Source organism: Mustela lutreola, chromosome 4 (assembly GCF_030435805.1).
Source record: "Mustela lutreola isolate mMusLut2 chromosome 4, mMusLut2.pri, whole genome shotgun sequence".
Taxonomy (NCBI): domain Eukaryota; kingdom Metazoa; phylum Chordata; class Mammalia; order Carnivora; family Mustelidae; genus Mustela; species Mustela lutreola.
This window is the reverse complement of record NC_081293.1, coordinates 192201074-192221047: the sequence shown is the minus strand read 5'-3', so window position 1 is coordinate 192221047 and position 19974 is coordinate 192201074. Positions and strand designations below refer to the sequence as shown.

General features: G+C 37.8%; 1 protein-coding gene across 2 annotated transcripts in view; it reads left to right on the top strand.

The window, feature by feature from the left end:
• Positions 1 to 19974, top strand: part of TPK1 (thiamin pyrophosphokinase 1) — a 351662-nt gene that overhangs the window by 176982 nt on the left and 154706 nt on the right. For both annotated transcript variants that reach the window (XM_059172147.1, XM_059172146.1), the window contains exon 6: positions 15844 to 15939. In XM_059172147.1, coding sequence (XP_059028130.1) covers positions 15844 to 15939 — 96 coding nt within the window. The remainder of the gene's footprint in view (positions 1 to 15843; positions 15940 to 19974) is intronic.

The following is a 19974-nucleotide window of genomic DNA, read 5'->3' as shown; positions in this document are numbered from 1 at the left end:
GTGTTAACCAGACAGTGTGCCTTCACATTTCCATCATGCCATTCCCTTCCACCCTCAGTGCTGGGGTGGCAGTAGTTGGGCCAGACTAAGAATGCCCAAACTAATAAGTTATTAAATTAAACAAACGCTGTTTATAGGACATAGGATTGAACCAAGACAGAACATTGAAGAACCAAGGTGATTTGGTAATAGAAAATTAGCAAGGGTGTAGGTAGCCTATGGATGTCTTCCTTTGTGCTACAGATGAGTATTTAGCATTCCAGAAAGTGTTACTATAAACAGAAGGCCTTGTGCTAGACTGTCAGGTGAAAATGACTCTTGTTTTAAGTCAGGAAAAGGACTTTAGATCTAAGTTCTGATTTTTATCTTCTTTGATAAACCTTCCAAGTCGTGGAATAACACAATATGGTGTCACAACAGTGGTCAAAAAATACTACAACATGGTGTGGGCCAAAGATCCTGGTAGAACTGAAGTTAAAAAAGCAAGACTTGACTGAAAACATACGTGACCCCTGGTATAAATGATGAATAAGACTAGCAGAAAGGCTAGGCTGATGCCAAACCACCAATTTTGATTAAAGCCATAACAAGAGCATTCTAGGCTACCAGATAATTCTAGCACTGTAAGTTCAGGAGTAGAAATAGAGATCCAGGCATATTATTCTCCTTGTCTTTCATTATATCTTTTTCAGAATTAGAAAGATAAATTTTTTTAAGCAAATAGATGAATTATTGAAGAATATCTTATACTAAATCAATGTTTTTAATGAGGTTTTCTCATCCTCTAACACTGGTTTGACTGTACCCAAATTTTTGAAGACTACTCTTGAAAGACGAGGGTAGTATGTCTAAATGTTTTTAACCTGTGCTCTTTTTCAGAACTATAAGATATTAGGAATATTTTATGCAATAAAAAGTTGCTCATCATTTTACATCTCATCTTAATGACTGTTACTTCTATAAATGTTTCTGTTACATCTTTGGAGACTGAGGTTTTGGGTTCAGATTTTACTTTCACCTGTCAGAAAAATGGGAAATTGGCTTCTGGTTGACATTTGAATAGAACGTCTGATTTTTCATAAATGGACTATAAGTGTTAAGCAAGAAATGCTTGTGTATTAATCCAAATTTAAAGATGAGGACACTGATTTTCAAACAGTGGGGGTGGCAGGTAGAGCTAGGTATCGTACTCAGGCAGAGACGTCAGATACCACTGAGTCTTGGCATTGTAGTTTGTGGATTTTTATAAATAGTAAAGTCATGATTTCCTGGGCTAACTGTATGAATTATTTTTTGAGTTGCTAGCTTGCACGTATGGAAGTCTTACTAAGGCATGTGAAATTAAATCAGCCCTGGCTTTCTCATACACTTGTAATAATGATCATGTAATGCCAGACATGTAGAAGTACTCTAAAAGTTCTTAGGTGGAGTATTTGGTTTTACTGTCTAAAATTGTTTACATAAGAGCTTTAAGAGCTTTTTTTTTTTTTTAAAAAAAAATACTTTTCTCAGTAATGCTGCTTTTAAAAAGATTTCAATCCATTTATTTCCGTAATTGTACAATTTATGGACCTAGATTTAATAAATCAGAATAAAAATTACTGAAAATATCCTTTTGAGTTTGATAATGCCTCAGGTTCAATTCTATTTAAATTTTATAAAATCTCCAGAGATATTTTTAATCTCCAGTTAAAAACATCTCTATTAATCTATGGAAGGTCATGAATCTTATTATTTCCTCCTCCTAGCTGTATCTCTTTTCTACTTCTGCTTGGCCACATGCCAACAACTTTTAGATGTGGTCCAATTAATTTAGAGAAAATGGCAAACTGGGCTGTTAGAAATTGTAAAATGTTAGCCAGTTTGGCTATTATACCATACAGAGGAAACTATGTGGCTGTATAAAGCTCAACTCCATTGACTGGTACAGTTCTTTAAAAAATAAAGCCCCCGAGTGTAGTAAATTCTTAGGCTTGCGCATTAAGACTAATTAACATATGTTGAGATATAAACCTCTATTAAGGGAATTATAGACAGGCAGTTTCCATTGATAACTGAGTGACAGGTTCTTCACTTTATATTGTTCAGGCGGTTAGCTCATCCTTATTAGCATCTCCCCAGGAGAATGATGAGACAAGCAGGGGACATTAAGTGGAAGGATCTCTCCAATATACCTTAATTCTTATGCTTGCCTCAATCATAGTCCTTTCAAATTGACTTTATTTTAAATGGTCTACATTTTTCAAAGCCTGTTTTGTTTGAGTTTGTTTAACATATTTTAAGCATTTAAAAAGGGGAAGTCTATGCGCTTTACTTTTTTAAGAACTCCTGAGTGCCTCTCAAATGACCTCAACTGGACTGCCCAACTCTCCTAATCCTCCTCTGTGTTCTCTAGGGCCTCTGTGACTCTGTCTCTTTCACTCCTTTGTGTGGCTCATAGGACGCCCCTGCTCATCAATGTTCCCTTGCTTGGCTCCCCACCTATATCTGTTGGGACTTTTCTTGCTGAGTTTGATATAATTTTTTAATAATTTTCTTCTTTGATGTCTGTTAATCCATGATCCTCTGCAGCCTGAGGTCTATGGTCATTCATCCTGGTATCCGTAGTAGGAAGTGGCTTCTCATCTCAGTAGGAAGTTTGATATAATTTTTTAATGATTTTCTTCTTTGGTGTCTGTTAATCCATGATCCTCTGCAGCCTGAGGTCTATGGTCATTCATCCTGGTATCCGTAGTAGGAAGTGGCTTCTCATCTCAGTAGGAAGTAGCTTCTCATCACAGAAGCAGGTATGTAATCCTGCTACTGTAATCAGCAAACCACTGGTGCCACACCATAACTGATACAAAAAAAAGCTTTCTGTGACCAAATGGATTTGTGGAATTTGACATTCTGTATGCCCCTTTTGGAAATTCATCATGGAAAATACCATTGTAAGGAAGGCTGCCCAAAATGTAATTTTGTTTGCCTTTGTATTTCTCAGTGAGTTTGACTACCTACAACACCTGATGCACTTTGGTTTCTAGATAAGTCAAAATGTATGTGGATGGTTCTAATCCTGTTTCATTGTTTCAGGTTCCTTCTACCTTTAAAAAAGTTGATAGGAAAAAATAATCACTACAAGCTTAAAAATAACAGTATTAGACAACAATGATATTAAAGTGCTTCCAACATGCCAAATATTCTGTATGTACTTTTAATTATAAATTCATGTATTGTTATGCCCGAGTTTTCGTGTCCGAGAGACCACCAAGGAGCCAAGCACCGATGCAATCACATGAGGGTTTATTTGACGATCTTGAGCTTGGGCCCAAGTATACCAGAAACAGCGGAATAGGGACTCGGACCCTGAACCAGAGTATAGTCAGAGTTTTTAAAGGCAGAGTAGGGGTGGACTCGACAATGGGTGAGGACAAAGGGGATTATGGATGATGTAAGTCTCTAAGGAATCAAGGTCTCCAGGACCTTGAGGGGCTAGCTATTGTTGGGAGAAAGGTTATTTATTACCAGTAGTAAAAATCTTCTCGTGAGACCCTTTAGATGTATATCAGTGGGCCATATGCTTGGGAATGATTCTTCGACACTATCTTGGCGATTTAAAGTTTCCTAAAGTAGACTTACAGGATCCTGTTTGGACCTGTTGGAGCAGGGGGTCGGTCAGGCTAGGATTGTCCTTAGCAAAACCTCAAGGTGAGGGCAGTTGAGTCCCCAGGGGAAAGCCACTCTTTTTGTTTCAAGGGCTTGTCAGTAGGTAAGGAATTTTAATGATTTTCTTCTGCCTCTGTTTCCCACATCAGCTAAACTTGAGGTGGGATGGCCTTAATTTTCTCAGCCTCCACAGTATCTTTGCAGCAAACTCCATTAGGTCAAAACTATTCTGCACACTTTATAGAGATCATGGAAAGCACAAAGAGATTGTACAACTTGCCCAAGCTTACACGGCTAGGAAGTGGTTAAGTGGGATCTAAACAAGCATTCTGGCCCAGGAATCCACATTTTTTTCTCACCACTATGCAATAATCCTCTAGAGGAAAGGAGGGAATTTTCTCAAAGCAAAGTGAGGATCAGGATCAAGTACTCGGAAGTTCTGTGACCTCCTTTTCTCTGTGTGGTATTTAACTTCCCTTTTCTGCTTCTACTTAGTTTTAAGTAATTGGGCAACGGTACTCACCTACGCTACCTTCGATGCTGGCTGCCTGCCTGCCCCTCTCCTCACTTTCCAGTTTTGGGGAGACTTGGCAGGGAGCCCTGGCGGAGGCTCCTTTTTTCCTTAGCATATTTAGAGTGGCTGTGAAGGAACAACATCCACACCAGGAGCACATCGCAGGGTCTGGATGTGTCCAGGAACATTATAAAACAGAATTGTATTCACACGTCCTAAATGAGGAAGAATCTCTTAAGCTCTCTGCTTCCAGGGTTTCCATGACCATCCCCAAGTCCGTGCTTCACTAGGAGGACGGACTTGGCATATAGTCATACTCTTGGCTGTGATTTTTTTCTTTAATTAAAGTATCGTTGACAGAAATACATTGGTTCCAGGTGTACAACATAGTGATTTGACAATTCCATCACCATGCAGTGCACACTGAAAGTGTAGTTACCATCTATCAGCGTACAAAGTTACTCATCTTATTAACCATATCCTCTGTGCTGTACTTTTCATTTCCATGATTTATTTCTTTTATAACTAGATAAGTTTGTACCGCTAATCCCTTTCACCTATTTTGCTCATCCCCCCCACCCCAGCTCCTCTGGCAACTACCAGTTTGTTCTCTGTATGTATGACTTTCTCTGTGTTTTTTGTTCATTTGCTTTATAGATTCTCTAAGTAAAATCACACGATTATTTGCCTTTGTCTTGTTTATTTCACTTAGCACGATACCCTTTATGTCCATCCATATGGTCATGAATGGTAAGATTTTTATGGCCGAGTAACATTCTGTTGTGTATGTATACCACATCTTCTTTATTCATTCCTATATCCATGAACACTTAGGTTGCTTCCACACCTCAGCTATTGTGAATAATGCTGCAGTTAACATAGAGGTGCACATATGTTTTCAAATTAGTATTTTCGTTTTCTTTGGGTAAATATCTAGAAGTGGAATTACTGGATTACGTGGTAGTTGTTTTTAATTCTTTGAGGAACTTCTATTCTGTTTTCTACAGAGGCTGTACCAATTGGCATTCCCACCAATAGTGCTGGGAGGGTTCCCTTTTCTGTACATCCTCACCAATGCTTGTTTTTTCTCGTCTTTTTTATACTAATCATGCCTGTGATTTATTATACCAAAAGGATACAAAGTAGAATCAGTGAAGGGGAAAGGCACATGGGGACAAAGTCTGGAGAAAACCAATCATTAGTTCCAAGAGTTCTTTCCAAGTGGTGTCACACAGATGTGCTTAATCAAATTGTGACAATAAGTGTGAGGTATTTTCACCAGGGAAACTCTGTCCCCAAAATATTACTGGGGGCATCCATATGTAGGGCACCCACACCCTGTGCATTGTATGTATCAAAATTCCAGACTCCCAGGAAGAAAGCAAGCAGTTGCTCAGCATAAACCACATTAAATAAACAGTTTAGGCACAATACGCCACTATTAGCTTTTAAGGGAAAAAAAAATTTTTTTTTCTTTTTAGTATAAGGGAAGTATTTACCATTCAAGTTTTTAGTTGTGAGCCAAGGGCCAACCTTGTAGGCAAAGCTTTTTTAGGATAACAGTCTGAAGCCTGCTATATTAACACTTTGGGGCACTCTCTTCCAAAAGAACTCTGGCTCTGCTTTTAGGAAAAAAGCCATCATTTAAGACCCCATGTTGTTCTAAAAAGACTTTTGACTTCCATTAATGGAAGTGGTGACTTTCTTGTTTGGAAAGCTATAGTTTTCATTCAATGCCGTGTTGAAAAGAAAGGTTATCTTATAACACCCAGGGCAGTGAAGATTGCACTAGATGAGAATGTCTCTTTATGTTTGGGATTGAATGGAGAATTGCAACAAGGTTAAATTGCGTTTATTCTTTTCTTTTATGCGTGATCTAGAAAACCAGAAGGAGAACACTAAATTACATCAGGCAACCTGTTACTTGGGGTTTTTAAGAGTTTAATCATGTGACATTCTTGCTGAAGAAATCATTACTTGTAGGCTGTCATTTGATGATAAAAAAAAAATCTTTTTAGTTTAAAAGTAAACTGTTTTTAGAAGTTTGGTGAATAAAATGGAAGGAGCAATCTACCATAGTATGCTTTATACAATAAAGAGGAAAATGGGAAATGGCTATTTTGTGATTACATTTCTACAGAGTAAAAGACCATTTTCATACCTATATCAGAAACATAGATCATTAGATTCCAGTTGGTTTTGTCTAACTAAACTTAAGAACTACCTTGGGCTAATTTTGGATCTTTACCTTTGATTATCTGGAGTATATGTCATTTTGCCTTATACCTGCTATACTCTTAATCTGACAGGCAGTTTCTTGTTAGAATTCTGGCCAGTCCAATTTATTTATTTATTTATTTGTTTTAAAAGATTATTTATTTGACAGACAGAGATCACAAGTAGGCAGAGAGACAGGAAGAGAGAGAGAGGGAGAAGCAGGCTCCCCGCTGAGCAGAGAGCCCAATGTGGCCCTCGATCCCAGGACCCTGAGATCATGACCTGAGCCAAAGGCAGAGGCTCAACCCACTGAGCCACCTAAGCACCCGGCCACTTCAGTTTAATGAATGATTATGGAAACTCATTATTAATATTTTAACAGATTCAAATTTTAGAAGACTGTTGACTCTGTCTCCCCAAAATATTTTTAAGTGTTTATCATGCTTATGTACAATAAGAAAGGCAACTTTGCCATTAAATAGAGGAAAATAAAGTGTGTGAGAGCCATAATTTTAATACTCAGTAAAACTCTTATCATTGAACCATGGGAGACTATGGACTCCAGAAACAGACTGAGGATTTCAAAGAGCAGGGGAGAGTGGGGGGATGGTTTAGCCAGGTGATGAGTATGAAGGAGGGCACCTATTGCATGGAGCACTGGGTGTTACATGCAAGCAATGAATCTTGGAACACTGTATCAAAAACTAATGATGTACCATATAGTGACTAACATAACATAATAAAAAGAAAATAGAAAAAATATGATGGGATAGTAAACTGTTTTGTTTTCTGAGCCAACTTGAAAGGTAATCTTTGATAGCTTTTTGCCTCCTCTCTTACACCCTCTTTTACAATAGGTTGATTGACACCTATTTCCACTTCCAGAAATGTCCATTTCTTTCAAACTGTTCTTCACCGCTCAGTCTTCAATCTGATAAACCACTTCCCGTTTCATGTCTGCTTCACACTCCAGAATTATCTTACCTTTTTCTTCCTTGCTCTCCAGTGAAGTCCTCTTTCTCTTAGTGAAAGTGATTTCTTTGCTTATTAAGAAGCAAGAATAGCAATTAAATTAATTCACAGTAAGAAATTCATGATGAATCATCTTCCTTACTGTTATATTTTAAGAAACTCTTTACCCTCCTCTACTACGAGTGGGAATATGGAATTTTTCATCCTTCCTAGAAAGCACCCGTCAACATATATCAAAGATCATAAATAATTTTCTTATTATTTTCCTGGTAATTTCATTTTCTCTGATTCTAAGAAAAATAAGCCAAAAGAAATACTTACAGACTGAGCTATTGAGCATAATGGTAAGTTAAATAGCAGAATTTTCATGAATATAATGATAAATATTGTGATAACATTGTAAGTTAGGAAAGCAGAAAAGAAGGAGAGCAAGAGAGCTAAGCATTTAGTGCCCATTTGCCACGCTGAGGTTTTTATACCTTGGGCTAACTACGGAAACAGCATGGGGTCAGGTAGGAGTCATGTCTTTGAAGAGCTAAAGGATTTTCAGGTACTTAAAACTGGAGAAAACCAACTAAATCAAGGTTCAGAACAAATTATAAAGGCATTTTTCTGCTTCAATCTGCCAAAATACCCAAAGTTTAATTAAGCAGGGTTGAGTACAAAGTATGATTAGTTAACAGTATGGGCTTCAGATCACATAGAATGGCCTCAGCAGTTGTGTGATCTTGGGCAAGTTATTTAATCTCTCCAAACTTGAGTCTGTGTATCTTAAATGTGATCATGACACTTACCTTATAAGGGTATTGTGGGGATGCAAGAACATAACTCTTGTAAAGTGACTAACCTCTCCTGTAACAAATGGTGTACTCAAATAGCAGTTATAGGTGTTATTAATTTAATGAGGAAGACAGTTAATTATCAGCAGATTACAATATTAAGATTCTAATTTTAACATAGTTTTAAAATTCTCTGATTTTCCAACGAATTAGGTTACATTTTATTAGGAAAAATCTTAGGTTATTGAAAAGCATCTTCGATTTTATAGCTACATACATACTGCATTTAATTATGCGAGGTGAGAGACTATATGCAAGCCCTCCAAATAAATATTCAGAATCGGTGTGCATGTGGTACCTAGGAGGAAATAACACTTCTGAATTCTTAACCTTATAAACTCAGGCCATAAAGTTACAGCAGAAGTCTCAGAGCCCCATAAAATCTCTTCAGGGTAATTTGCACAAGTCCTTTCTTGTCCTGGGTAGATGGATGGGCACCAAATGACTTCAGCTACAATGAGTCAGCTAACAGCGGGTTTGGGAATGCTTTCACCAGACTTCACTCCTTGCCTCTTGTTTTAATGAGACCCAGTCTCTCTGTGGATATAGTGCATGAAATAACAACTGATATGGTACTATAATTTTTTTCAAAAGGATCTGTTTTCTTTCCCATTAAAGAGTTTTAGAGGAGTCAGCATAATATAACCTGATAGGTTTTGTGTGCGCTAAATGTAAAAACTCATTAACTTATATTAAGTTATTGGCAGATGGTAGATGAAGTCATTGACAACGACAGTCTAAAGACTTCTGCATTGGTTTTGGCTGTTAGGTTGACACTCATTGCCTTGTAATAATTTCTTTGAGTTGTCACTAAATTCAAAAATAGTTAAGTTAGCAGCACACAAAGTTCTTGGGAGAATATTAACAATATGTTGCTTACTCTAGTAATCGTTGATGTGAGGTGGTCTGACTGTAGCCTCTGATGTTTCTGGAGAATCTTCAAGGGTGCCAAGATGAGTATCTGCAGAGTTCCTCGTTGGGCGGGGAGCCTCATGTGCACTAGCTCGTGGAACCTCCGTCTCCATGTTAGTTGGCAGATTAGTTCCATTACAGACAAGGAAAACGAGGTGCACAGAGGTTCCTTTAAAGGGCTGAGCTGGGTGGCTCAGAGGGTTAATCCTCTGCCTTTGGCTCAGGTCATGGTCTCAGGGTCCTGGGATCGAGCCCCACATCGGGCTCTCTGCTCAGTGGGGGGCCTGCTTCCTCCTCTCCCTGCCTGCCTCTCTGCCTACTTGTGATCTCTGTCTGTCAAATGAATAAATAAAATCTTAAAAAATAAATAAATAAATAAAGGGCGGAATCTTTTCCCTTCTATTGAATTTCTCACATATGTACAGGGTTTGGCTGTAATCACAAAAACTTACTGTGGGCTTGGGTCAGGGATCGGTTGGTAAACTTCAGCCCATGGGCCAGATCTGCCCCATTGTGCTTTTCTATAACTGGCAAGCTAAGAAGTGTTTTTAAATTTTTAAATATTTGGTGGAAAAAAATCTAAAGAAGAAGAATGTTTTATGGCATGTGACAATTCTCTGACCTCCAATTTTCAGTTTTATTGGAACACATATTCCTAGTTATTTCTGTATTACCTATCGATGCTTTTATGACACAAAGGAAGCGTGAATAGTTGGGACACAGGCCCTATGGCCTGCACCTCCTGAAAGAGCTCCTGTCTGCTCCTTTGCAGAAAACTCTGCTCATCCTCGTCTAAGTGATGATTGATCTCAGGCCTTTATAAGAGACTTGATTCATTACTAAATGTTTCCTACTTGCCATTTACTGTGTTGGGTTGTGGTACCGGGGATGCAGTAGTGAACAGAGGGCACAGTGTACACCTTCATGAGGCTATGGCTTAAAGCTCATAGCTTGGTTAATAATTTAATAGTAGTTAAGTAGATATAACAAGTTACATAATAAAATTATTTGGTCATTTGAATAAAATATTTTAATATTCAAAGTAGGCTATTAATAGTTTATAAAATAATGAAATTGGATATCGTAATAATACGTTGAATTGGTTAATCTAAGCATTTAGCATAACCCTTGTTGTTTAAACATTTTTTCTTTTTTAAAAATGTAAGTGTGCCACACTGAACTAAACCTTTTTTTTTTTTTTTTTTTTTTTTTTAAATAAGTCAGTGATGAATCAGGGTAAGGGTAGGGGCACATGGAGAGGGGAATTTCAGACGTGCTCCATGCCTAGTGCCCAATGTGGGGCTAAATCTTATGACCTTAAGATCATGACCCTGATTTCGTGACTGTAATCAAGAGTCAGACATGTAACCCTGAGCCACTTAGGCATCCCTAACCCTGTTTTAGGTGATTTGTGATTTTACTGTGATTAGGATCATGCATTACACATATTACACACATTTTTGTGTTTGCTATGACCATAGATGCTAGCACTACTAGAAATTGAAGTGAGCTATTGTCATTCTAGGGCATATCCTGAAAACTCTTTTTTGCTAAATTTTTATTAGTTCCTTGATGTCAGTTTGATTCCTTGTCATTGGTCTTAAGAAATGAATTACAATTCATTCAAAGATATTCTGAATTATTTATGTAGTACTGCATAGTGCTTCGTTTGTTAGCCTCTATGTACATGGGTGGTTCTTGTTCTCTCATTGGATGTTAACTTTGATAACATTGTTAGATTTTAATTTGTTTAATTGCATATGAAGCACTAGTATTCATCGCCACTTTAAGAATCTGTATTAGTCATGCCCTAATACAAAAGTTTCTTATGGCAGCAGTAGCATACCTTTGAAAAAATAATGACAGTGCTGCTTTTCTGTGTTAGATTCATTGTCTAAGGCTTATCCCTGTGTATATTTTAGAGAAGCATACCATTAGTGCCATGAGGAGAGAGATGCTTTTAATCTATCCATCATTCTTCTATCCATCAAACTTCTGTTGAGTGCTTGACATGCCTTGGTATCGTCCTAGCAACTGTGATGCCGATGTTAGTTTCCCAATACTCAAGGAACATTGATTCTTCTCTTTTTGACTGGAGATCATGCATTCCCAAACTAGCAGAAAAGGATTTTCATAGATGGCCATTTTTGCCAGTGTATATGTCTATCTGATTTGTTCCACTTTGGTTCATTTGCTGTCTGAGCACACTTCCTTGTGTGTTGTAAAGTTCTACTTCTGTTAACTTTAGTACGTTTGCTTCTTTTTTGTCTTCAGTCTCCTCCAATCTGCTAATTTATCATGTTGACCATAGGATTAATTTACCTTATTTGTAACTTTTCTGCATCTTTCTGCACCTTTTATATCTGTTTTTAAATTTTGATTTCCTGGACCTTAGGGCACCTGTTATTTTAATATGAACTCATGGTATTTCCTTGATATTATAAACTATTTCATTTTCTTAATGCATATTTTCTATTATAATATGATTCTCAACAGTGCAGTATTTTGATGTTTATTATACCTCTATGGAGGAGAAGCTAATCGCTCATTTTCCGAGTGTCTCATTGCACTGTATTGCAGTTGGCTTTTCTGTAGAGTGTAGTTCAGCCCCGAAACCAAAATGGGATTTCACATGCCCACACTGTCCCCACTACCCATCAAAAAGAAAGGAGCAACTTAGGGAAGAATAGAAGACTGACTTCCTTTCAGGCACTTACTGGATAGTGGTGAAGCATGGCTGGGAGTTTCTTAGTATGGAAAGAGGAAGAAAAGGAGCCTCCCCTTAACTGGCTGTCTTTCCTACACTCAGACATACACATATTTCTATTTGACATGTTCACTAATTATGATATTCATGTTTTTATTTATACCACTGGGCCATTGGTGTTTGGTAGATTCCTACTTCCTCTGTACACAGTACAGTTTAATAAAGGAATAAACAACTAGTAAGCTCCTAAAAAGTAGTTGACTGGGCCTCTGGGAATTGATTTATAATTAACTTTTCATATGCCTTTTCCTGGTTTTGATTCAGGGAATGAGAAAGACCTGATGAGGAAATCTGTGGTCAGTTCGACACACTGGAACAGAATTTTTAAACTAGTTTGAACTTAGTTTTTCTTGCTTTTCCTTTTATGTTTGGTTATGGTTTGGAGGACATAGGGTGGGCATTGTGGTTCCTCATCTTCAGAAGGTTAGAACAAAATTAGAATAGCCTTGACATTTACACAGACTAAAATTTGTGACATCAATCCAAATCTTTTCCTTTTGAATTCTAGTATAAAACAAAATTATTAAAAATGCAATATTAAATAATAATCCAGCTTGAAAAAGTGGTTGTCCATAAAGGGAACTTATTATTAGAATCAAACTATTTAAATTTCTATTTGTATAAGGACAAAAACTTCATAAGGCAAGTGCATAGAATGAGATTGGAGCCACCTGCTGGCTCATAAAAGAATAATTTGTATCCTAAAAAATACATTCCAAGCAACTAAGGAAAATCAGACAGTAGTAGTTGAACCAAAAGTTTCCACTTGAACATTGGTTTGTTAAATGTGGTTTAGGGAGTTTTGTAGTTTATATTTTGGAAGGTTTCTGTGTATTCTTAAATATACATACATCTGTTAGAAAGCTAATATTAAAAACCATGTATTATTATTAGAGTGATATACTCTAAATTTCTTAGCTTTTATATCTGCTAAATCTTAGATCAGTGTGAGTTTTTGTTTTGTTTTTTAAGCATCTAATCCACAGTAATTCTTCACAGAATTCTTCACAGTACCCAAGGCTTCTGACTCTAACAAATGGAGTCTTACTCTATATCATAAATAATTCTAAATAGATATTAATATATAATAGATGAGCGTCACTTGCTACTTTAGAGCATTTCTGCATTTTTCCTTGTCTGCAGGATGTTGATAGTTTCTTTTTGGCTTCATATTTCCCCTCTTTTAGATCTTTTTTTTTTTTTAATTTATTTATTTGACAGAGAGAGAGATGACAAGCAGGCAGAGAGGCAGGCAGAGAGAGAGGAGGAAGCAGGCTCCCCGCTGAGCAGAGAGCCCGACGTGGGGCTCGATCCCAGGACCCTGGGATCATGACCCAAGCCAAAGGCAGAAGCTCAACCCACTGAGCCACCCAGGCGCCTCCCCCCCTTTTAGATATTAATGTTACCATAAGACCCAGAAAACAAGACATCTTCAGTTGGCCAAAGGCCTGGTATTGCACTTTGGCTAATGCTTTGTTTTGCCAGTCTCCTTTCTAGCTGTTGTAAGCTGCCTGGTGAGGGCTGTTGGGGCTGTTTGCACTTCCAGTGAATTCCTTCTCCGTCTGTGATGAGATTAGAATCATGTGGACTCATGACAATTCCAAGAAGCTCTGGATGGCTGATAAACACCTCAGAGTTTCTAGAAGTTCTTGGTTTAGATACAGTCTGCATTTTTCAGTTCTGGTAATCTGTTCCCATGTCCTGACTTACACTCTTATGTGTGTCTGTCTTAAATTGATGAGGTAAAGCCTTGCTCATATGTTTTGGAAGAGCTCATAGCCTGACTTGATACCATTCTCAGGGTACCAACTCTGGAGATGTTATCTGACCTTTTTGCATCAGGTTATCTAGGTATTTATTTCCACATCATTAAGAGTAAAGGATTCCTAGATCCTTAGATCCTAGATCTAAATCATAAAGATTTCTAGATGTGACAATGTTGCACCCACCTGTCCATGTCTTAGCAAATCAATTTAAATTTCTCACTTTGATTTCCTTAATCTACAAAATATTATAGTGGGACTAGATTATTTCTTGGGTTCTCATTCACTATAATTTTTTCCTGTGGATCTGTGTTGATTCTGTGACGATAACTGTGAACATAATGGTCTGTTAATCATCTGTTGTATTATCGCTATTTCTATTTGACTTTCTCATTTTGTTTCCTTTTGCTGGAGTGATTATTTATATTGTCAGCCTAAAAAGACAAAAGTGATTTCCCATTGTTAAAAATGCAGTAATTAGTAGTAAGATACCATGCTCTCCTACGCCTTTGCCAACATACATTTTTATTCCTCAATAATATCAGTTAAACATTTATTGTTATTACTTACCAGATAGCAGACTGGTGCCATGCGCTAGAAATAGTAATGCATGAAACGTAATTCCTGTCCTCAGCAAGCTTTCAGTATAATGGTTTGTTTGTTTGTTTGTTTTTGGTTTGGTGACAGTTTAATCTCCTCAGCCCTGATAATTTCCCTGCAGGTTCTGGCATATGCTTATGTCTTTCTTCTAAGAGTATGTTAACCTGAGACGAATCAACTTCTTTATGCCCTTGCTTGGTGACCATAGTAAATTTCAGTGCACTCTGAGGATCAGAAAAGTACATGTCAATGATTTTGTAAAAATGACATATATCTTTTAGGGCATAGTATATTTCTGAATGATGAGAAATTAATTTTTTCATTGATCATCACCTTGTAGGACAGTAGTCATAAATGAATGAAGCCCAGGTTGAGCTTGACACATTTACAGAGACCTTGAAGTTAAAGAAGAACTGCTAAATCTACTGAGAACAGTTCTTGGAATAATTTAGGAGACAGTATGGGTGTTTTGTATCCTTGAAAACTCTTTGAATGGCAACTTTATATACTGGATTATATTAAACTTCCCCTTACTCAGCTGTTTATGAGAGACCACGAATTGTTACATTTGGGAATTAAGAAGTCTCAAGTCCCGCATTCTGGTTTTACATGCCTTTGCCTTTGCAAGACAGTGGAGGATAAGGTGTCATTTCAGAAATACTGTTACTCTAGCTGTCGAAGTCCAGGAGTGCCAACAAGCTGGCACTGTTGTGGCTGCATAGTCGTAAATAGAATCCTGGTTTTTCACTCACTGTAAGGTATCTGGTGTAGAAGAGGCAAAGACCATATAAATTCACTTCATTATGTCCAAAAGGTAATCCAAGAGACATATTTATGCAGGTGTAGCTCTTCATGCTTCTTTTTATTTTGGGTAAGAAAGGTGCTGCAAAGGAATTTCATATAAGAGCTGAGTTGATTTTACTTAAAATGTAGTTTTATCATTAGTTCCAAAAGTTTTTCCATTCATGTAAGTAAACTTAGGAGGGCTGCTTAAATTCACATTTATTTTTTAGAAATAGTTTCATTTGGGGGCGCCTGGATGTCTCAGTGGGTTAAAGCCTCTGCCTTTGGCTCAGGTCATGATCTTAAGGTCCTGGGATTGAGCTCCGCTTCAGGCTCTCTGCTCAGCAAGGAGCCTGCCCCCCTCCGCCCCACCCCACCTGCCTCTCTGCCTACCTGTGATCTCTGTCTGTCAAATAAATAAATAAAATCTTAAAAATAAAAAAACGGAAAAAGAAAAAGTTTCACTTTAACTTCAGGTGATTTTACTGTGAATATATTTTATAATACTTGTACCAGAGTCCTTATGTTTATCTCTAATGTCATCACAGCAGTGATTCTTAAAGAGACCATTAATGTAGTATAAATCTACACTTTTGTTTAATAAAATGATTGTCATAATCAGACCATTATTGTGATATTCTAACACCATTTCTGAGATGTCTTCTTATGTGAAATAAAAAAGATGATGGTACTAATGATCGGGGTATAATGTAGGCATAATAGACTATATCTATTGGTACCTTGTCTTTAGTTTTATAGTGTTTGATCTTGTTCATTATAAGGCTGACATCATTATATATTCTTACCTTTTCTCTTAATTTAAACACATAGGGATGTGAGATTATTTCAACACCTGACCAAGACCACACTGACTTCACCAAGTGTCTTGAACTTCTCCAAAAAAAGATAGAAGAAAAACACCTACAGGTAAGATACGTACCTTTTTAGTGGTTAAGAGTCAAAGACCCTGTTTAAAGTTTTTACTCCTCTGAAGTGGTAACTCTTGTGCCAGTGTTTTGGCTGTCATATTTTTCCTGTATATTGGATAAATCTGTTCTTAGCTGCCCACAGTGTTAATGTGTGCACTTAAATCAGAGGTCAAAGATTCAAATACCTTATAATGGTGAAGTCACAAAATGGGTAAAGTGGACCTTATGTAAAGTTACTGAAACTCATTCTTGGCCTGATATGAGTAGCAACTTTTCATCTCTCATTCATCATTTCCATGAAGACCTGTATGTCTTTTCTTTTTATATGTGTGTTTAAATATTATGAGGGCAAAACAAGCAAATGTGGCCTATCTTTGTCCATGAGTCATCATTGCAAACTCTTACATAAGCAAAATATGATCAACTTGAACTCAGAGAAGAGTCTGCTACGTTTCTGTCTTTGAAGACAAGCCTTGTTTATTATCCTAATTGACAAGTAGCACATTGTACAAACGGAACAAAAGTAATTGAGTGAACATTTCCCATCTCTGTTGTAGCTTGAACAATACCAAATGTATTGTGCTATTTCCAGCAATAAATTGCTGTAATTAAATATTTGTTTAACAAAAACAGAACACAGCCCATTGAGAGTTATCTGCTTCATCCAGACATAGCTGATTTTGAGTTTTTTAGAAAAGAAATGATAAATTCTTCACAACTGGTGTTTCAGTTTTCCTAGGACCAACACTGAAATTATTGAAAGCTGGGAATGCAATTATATATGTCAAATTGGTAGTATCTGTTCTGTAATACAATATTTGGTCATTAAGTCTGAAGATAAATAATCATATCTCAAACTTAACACTGAAATTCAGAGAGAGTCTCAAACTGAGGGAAGAGGGCAATCAGGCATTAGGTGTATATATCATCTGGGAAACCAATCTGGTAAGATCTTGGATAATCCAATAGGGAAGATTGGATCAAGACTTTTAGAACAATCTTGCTCTGAGCAGAAAGGACCAGACCCTCCTCGTCCTGTTGTGGTTAGTCATGGGCTGGAAGCTCTCAGGGAAGGTTGTGGCCTTGGTGGCTGCATCCTGCAGTTGCCATGGGGCCATGACCGTCAGCCGCCCCCCTCACAGCCCTAGCAAGTTCTTTCTGGGGGAAAAGCAGCAGTGCACTTCCACAGCTGCCTCGGGCTTTTGGCATGATGTAGGCTCAACACATTCTCCAGCTTCATCTTGCACTACTTTTTCTCTTTGTTCGGAAAAGATAACCTACTCCCTCTCGTTCTCTGCCTTGAGGTGTCCTCTCCTCTACGTAGATTTTTTTTGCCCATCATTTGAATATTTTTCAAAATTTTTCCTTCTCTTTGCCTGTCCCACACGGCAAAATCGGTGAGGTTGTTAAGGAGGTCTCCTCTTCTCCGTCCCTCCAGGTTAGTTTCTGCCTCTTTATATGTCGGTAGCTCCTTTGTTCTCCCCCAAGGCACTCTGAACACTTCCCGTACTTGTGGTGGTTATTTCTAATTGTTTACTGGAAGCCTTTCTTCCCAGCCTGACCATATAGCCCGCAAAGCTAGGACAGATCTATCTGTCTTGTTCACGTCTGAACAGCAGCACCTTGTGTCTAAAGAGGTGCTTTGTGACTGCCGAGTGTGTGTTGTGCACTGTGGGAATGCACAGGAGAGTGGAACACAGCACGGGTAGGGGAAAGGCTTCTCAGAGAAGGCTGAGACATCATGAACGGGTTGCATGGCAGAGGGAAGAAGAGCGTTCTGGGATAGATACTCGGTACTCAGGGAGATGGATAGCTCTTCAGTGAACAAATGGCAGGGAGTTTGAAGAGTTTTAAGATGGACAGCAGGGTGATTAGTTCGGTGTTCTAAGAAGTGTCTATTGGATAAATGGACGGCTCCATGTCTCACAATGAAAACCGCGTGGTCTCATTAATATAACCTTTAGGTTACAGTAACTCTGATGAAATAGAGTATCTTTGAGCTTCCACTCAACTCTACATTTAACCTGGAGGTACAGTGTTTCATTTGATTTAATGTCACAGCAAGAGAAAAGCGAAATTAGAAAAATTAGCAAGGAAAATAATAAAAGATGCTCCTACCCCAAGTAAGATCATCGTGAGATGAGGGCTGTTCACAATTTCTACTTAAAATGCACTCAACTGTATAGGAAAATATTTTATACTTCTCCAACTAATGCCCTATTAAATTATCATACGTTTCTGTTTTTCTGCTTACTCTTATAAATTATAAACAGGAATTTGTCATCAAAGTATCTATATTTCTTAGTAAGATTTTACCTTTCTAACATATACTTTAAAATGTTAATTATGAGATAAAGTAATATTTAATATGCTAAGAAACTGTACTATGTAACATCTTAGAACTTTACAGAATTTGAATTAGTCTGTCCTTATCCTAAAGGAGCTTACTATCCAGAACATGTGATTAATTTTCTAAAATTTCCCTAAATCACTACATTTATTTATTTACTTACCTATTTTAAACCTGTTTACCCTCAACTTTTATTCTTTTGCAAAAGGGTTCACCCATACATGTGACTTTTTAATGCTTTGCTTTCATGTTACCACATTATTTATCTGTAACTGAGTCATGAATAATACATTATCAGGATGCCATCTGATATGACTGGATCTTCAAAGAGCACATATATTTTCTGATGTCGTGATGCATACTTGAGATCTAAACCTTTGAATTCGGTGGCAAACATTATGAGCTATTTCTCCAGCTTTCTAAAAATGTAAGATGCATGTTGTTTAGGAAGAAGCAGGAAACAAATGTAGACTGTAAGGCCCTGAGAATAGCAGGCCTTATAAAATACAATTTGGAATATTTCCTACTGTTATATGATGATAGAATTCATTATTTCAATCCCTGAGATTTTAAAAAAATATTTATTTATTTATTTATTTATTTATTTACTGGCTGCTTGGAGTTTATTTTCCACTTGGTGCAAGAAACACAGTTCCAGGGTGTGAGGAAGGTTTGCTCGTGGCTTGGATGGTAAAGACTGGGATTCTCTCAACTTCCGTTTTGGTGTTTTGCTATTTTGATATGAGAGAACCCAACTGCTTCTGCTTCTTCGGGCAGCCTGCCTAGTCTACAGGGAAGGGAGGGGAGGGGCTCTCATGTGACCAGTACCTCCCGAATCCTGGCCGTGGCCACTCAGGGTGGCTGGTTGCCCGGCCACCAGGCTGCTTCCTCACGGCTTCTAGAACCAAGTCACAGGTGATCTTGCCACTGGAGCCTGAGGAGACTCTGAGCATTCTGGGGACTCCGACACTGTAGCCCTGATTGGGAGAGTGGACTTCCCAAAGAAGTTTGCCCACCAGTGACCTAGGTCAGCCTTGGGGAGACCCAAGTGGTGAGGGATGGTTTCGCCAGCATACTCTGCACTTTTGCAGGAGCTGTTACTGGCCGTGGAGCCCAGGCGGCACTGGTAGTAGTCGTGGGTGGCCATGGGTGCACCACTGGAGGGGACGGCTGCCGTGCTCGTGGAGACCTATGCATGTAGGGGTTGGGGTATTGTTGGGGTCACCCTCTGCCCCCCAGGAAGGGCAATCCCCAGTAGTCTCTGAGGTTTTAAATGCAGATTTAACATTAGACAAAATTTGGGCAGAAAAGCTATCATTAATTGCACACTGTTGGTTGTACAGATTTAAATGCATGCTAGTTTTATTTGCTGGAACTTTAATGCATTTTATCCCCCTTGTACCATATTATTTTCTTAATCAGTTTTTCAATCAAATAAGGTAGGCTGCTGAAACAGTACTATATGAATAAGAGCAAATGCCTAAATTTTATACATACAAATATCAATAATTACAATTAAATACTATATAAAGACTATGGGATTATTACATATTAAGTTTTTAAAAATTATTTCAATAGCCTGAGCAGTTATTGGATTGGATAGTGACTTGTATGTATTAGAATAGTTTCTATGCATTATGTCTGAATTGGAGTTCTTGACTATTGAGATTAGGTTAGAATATT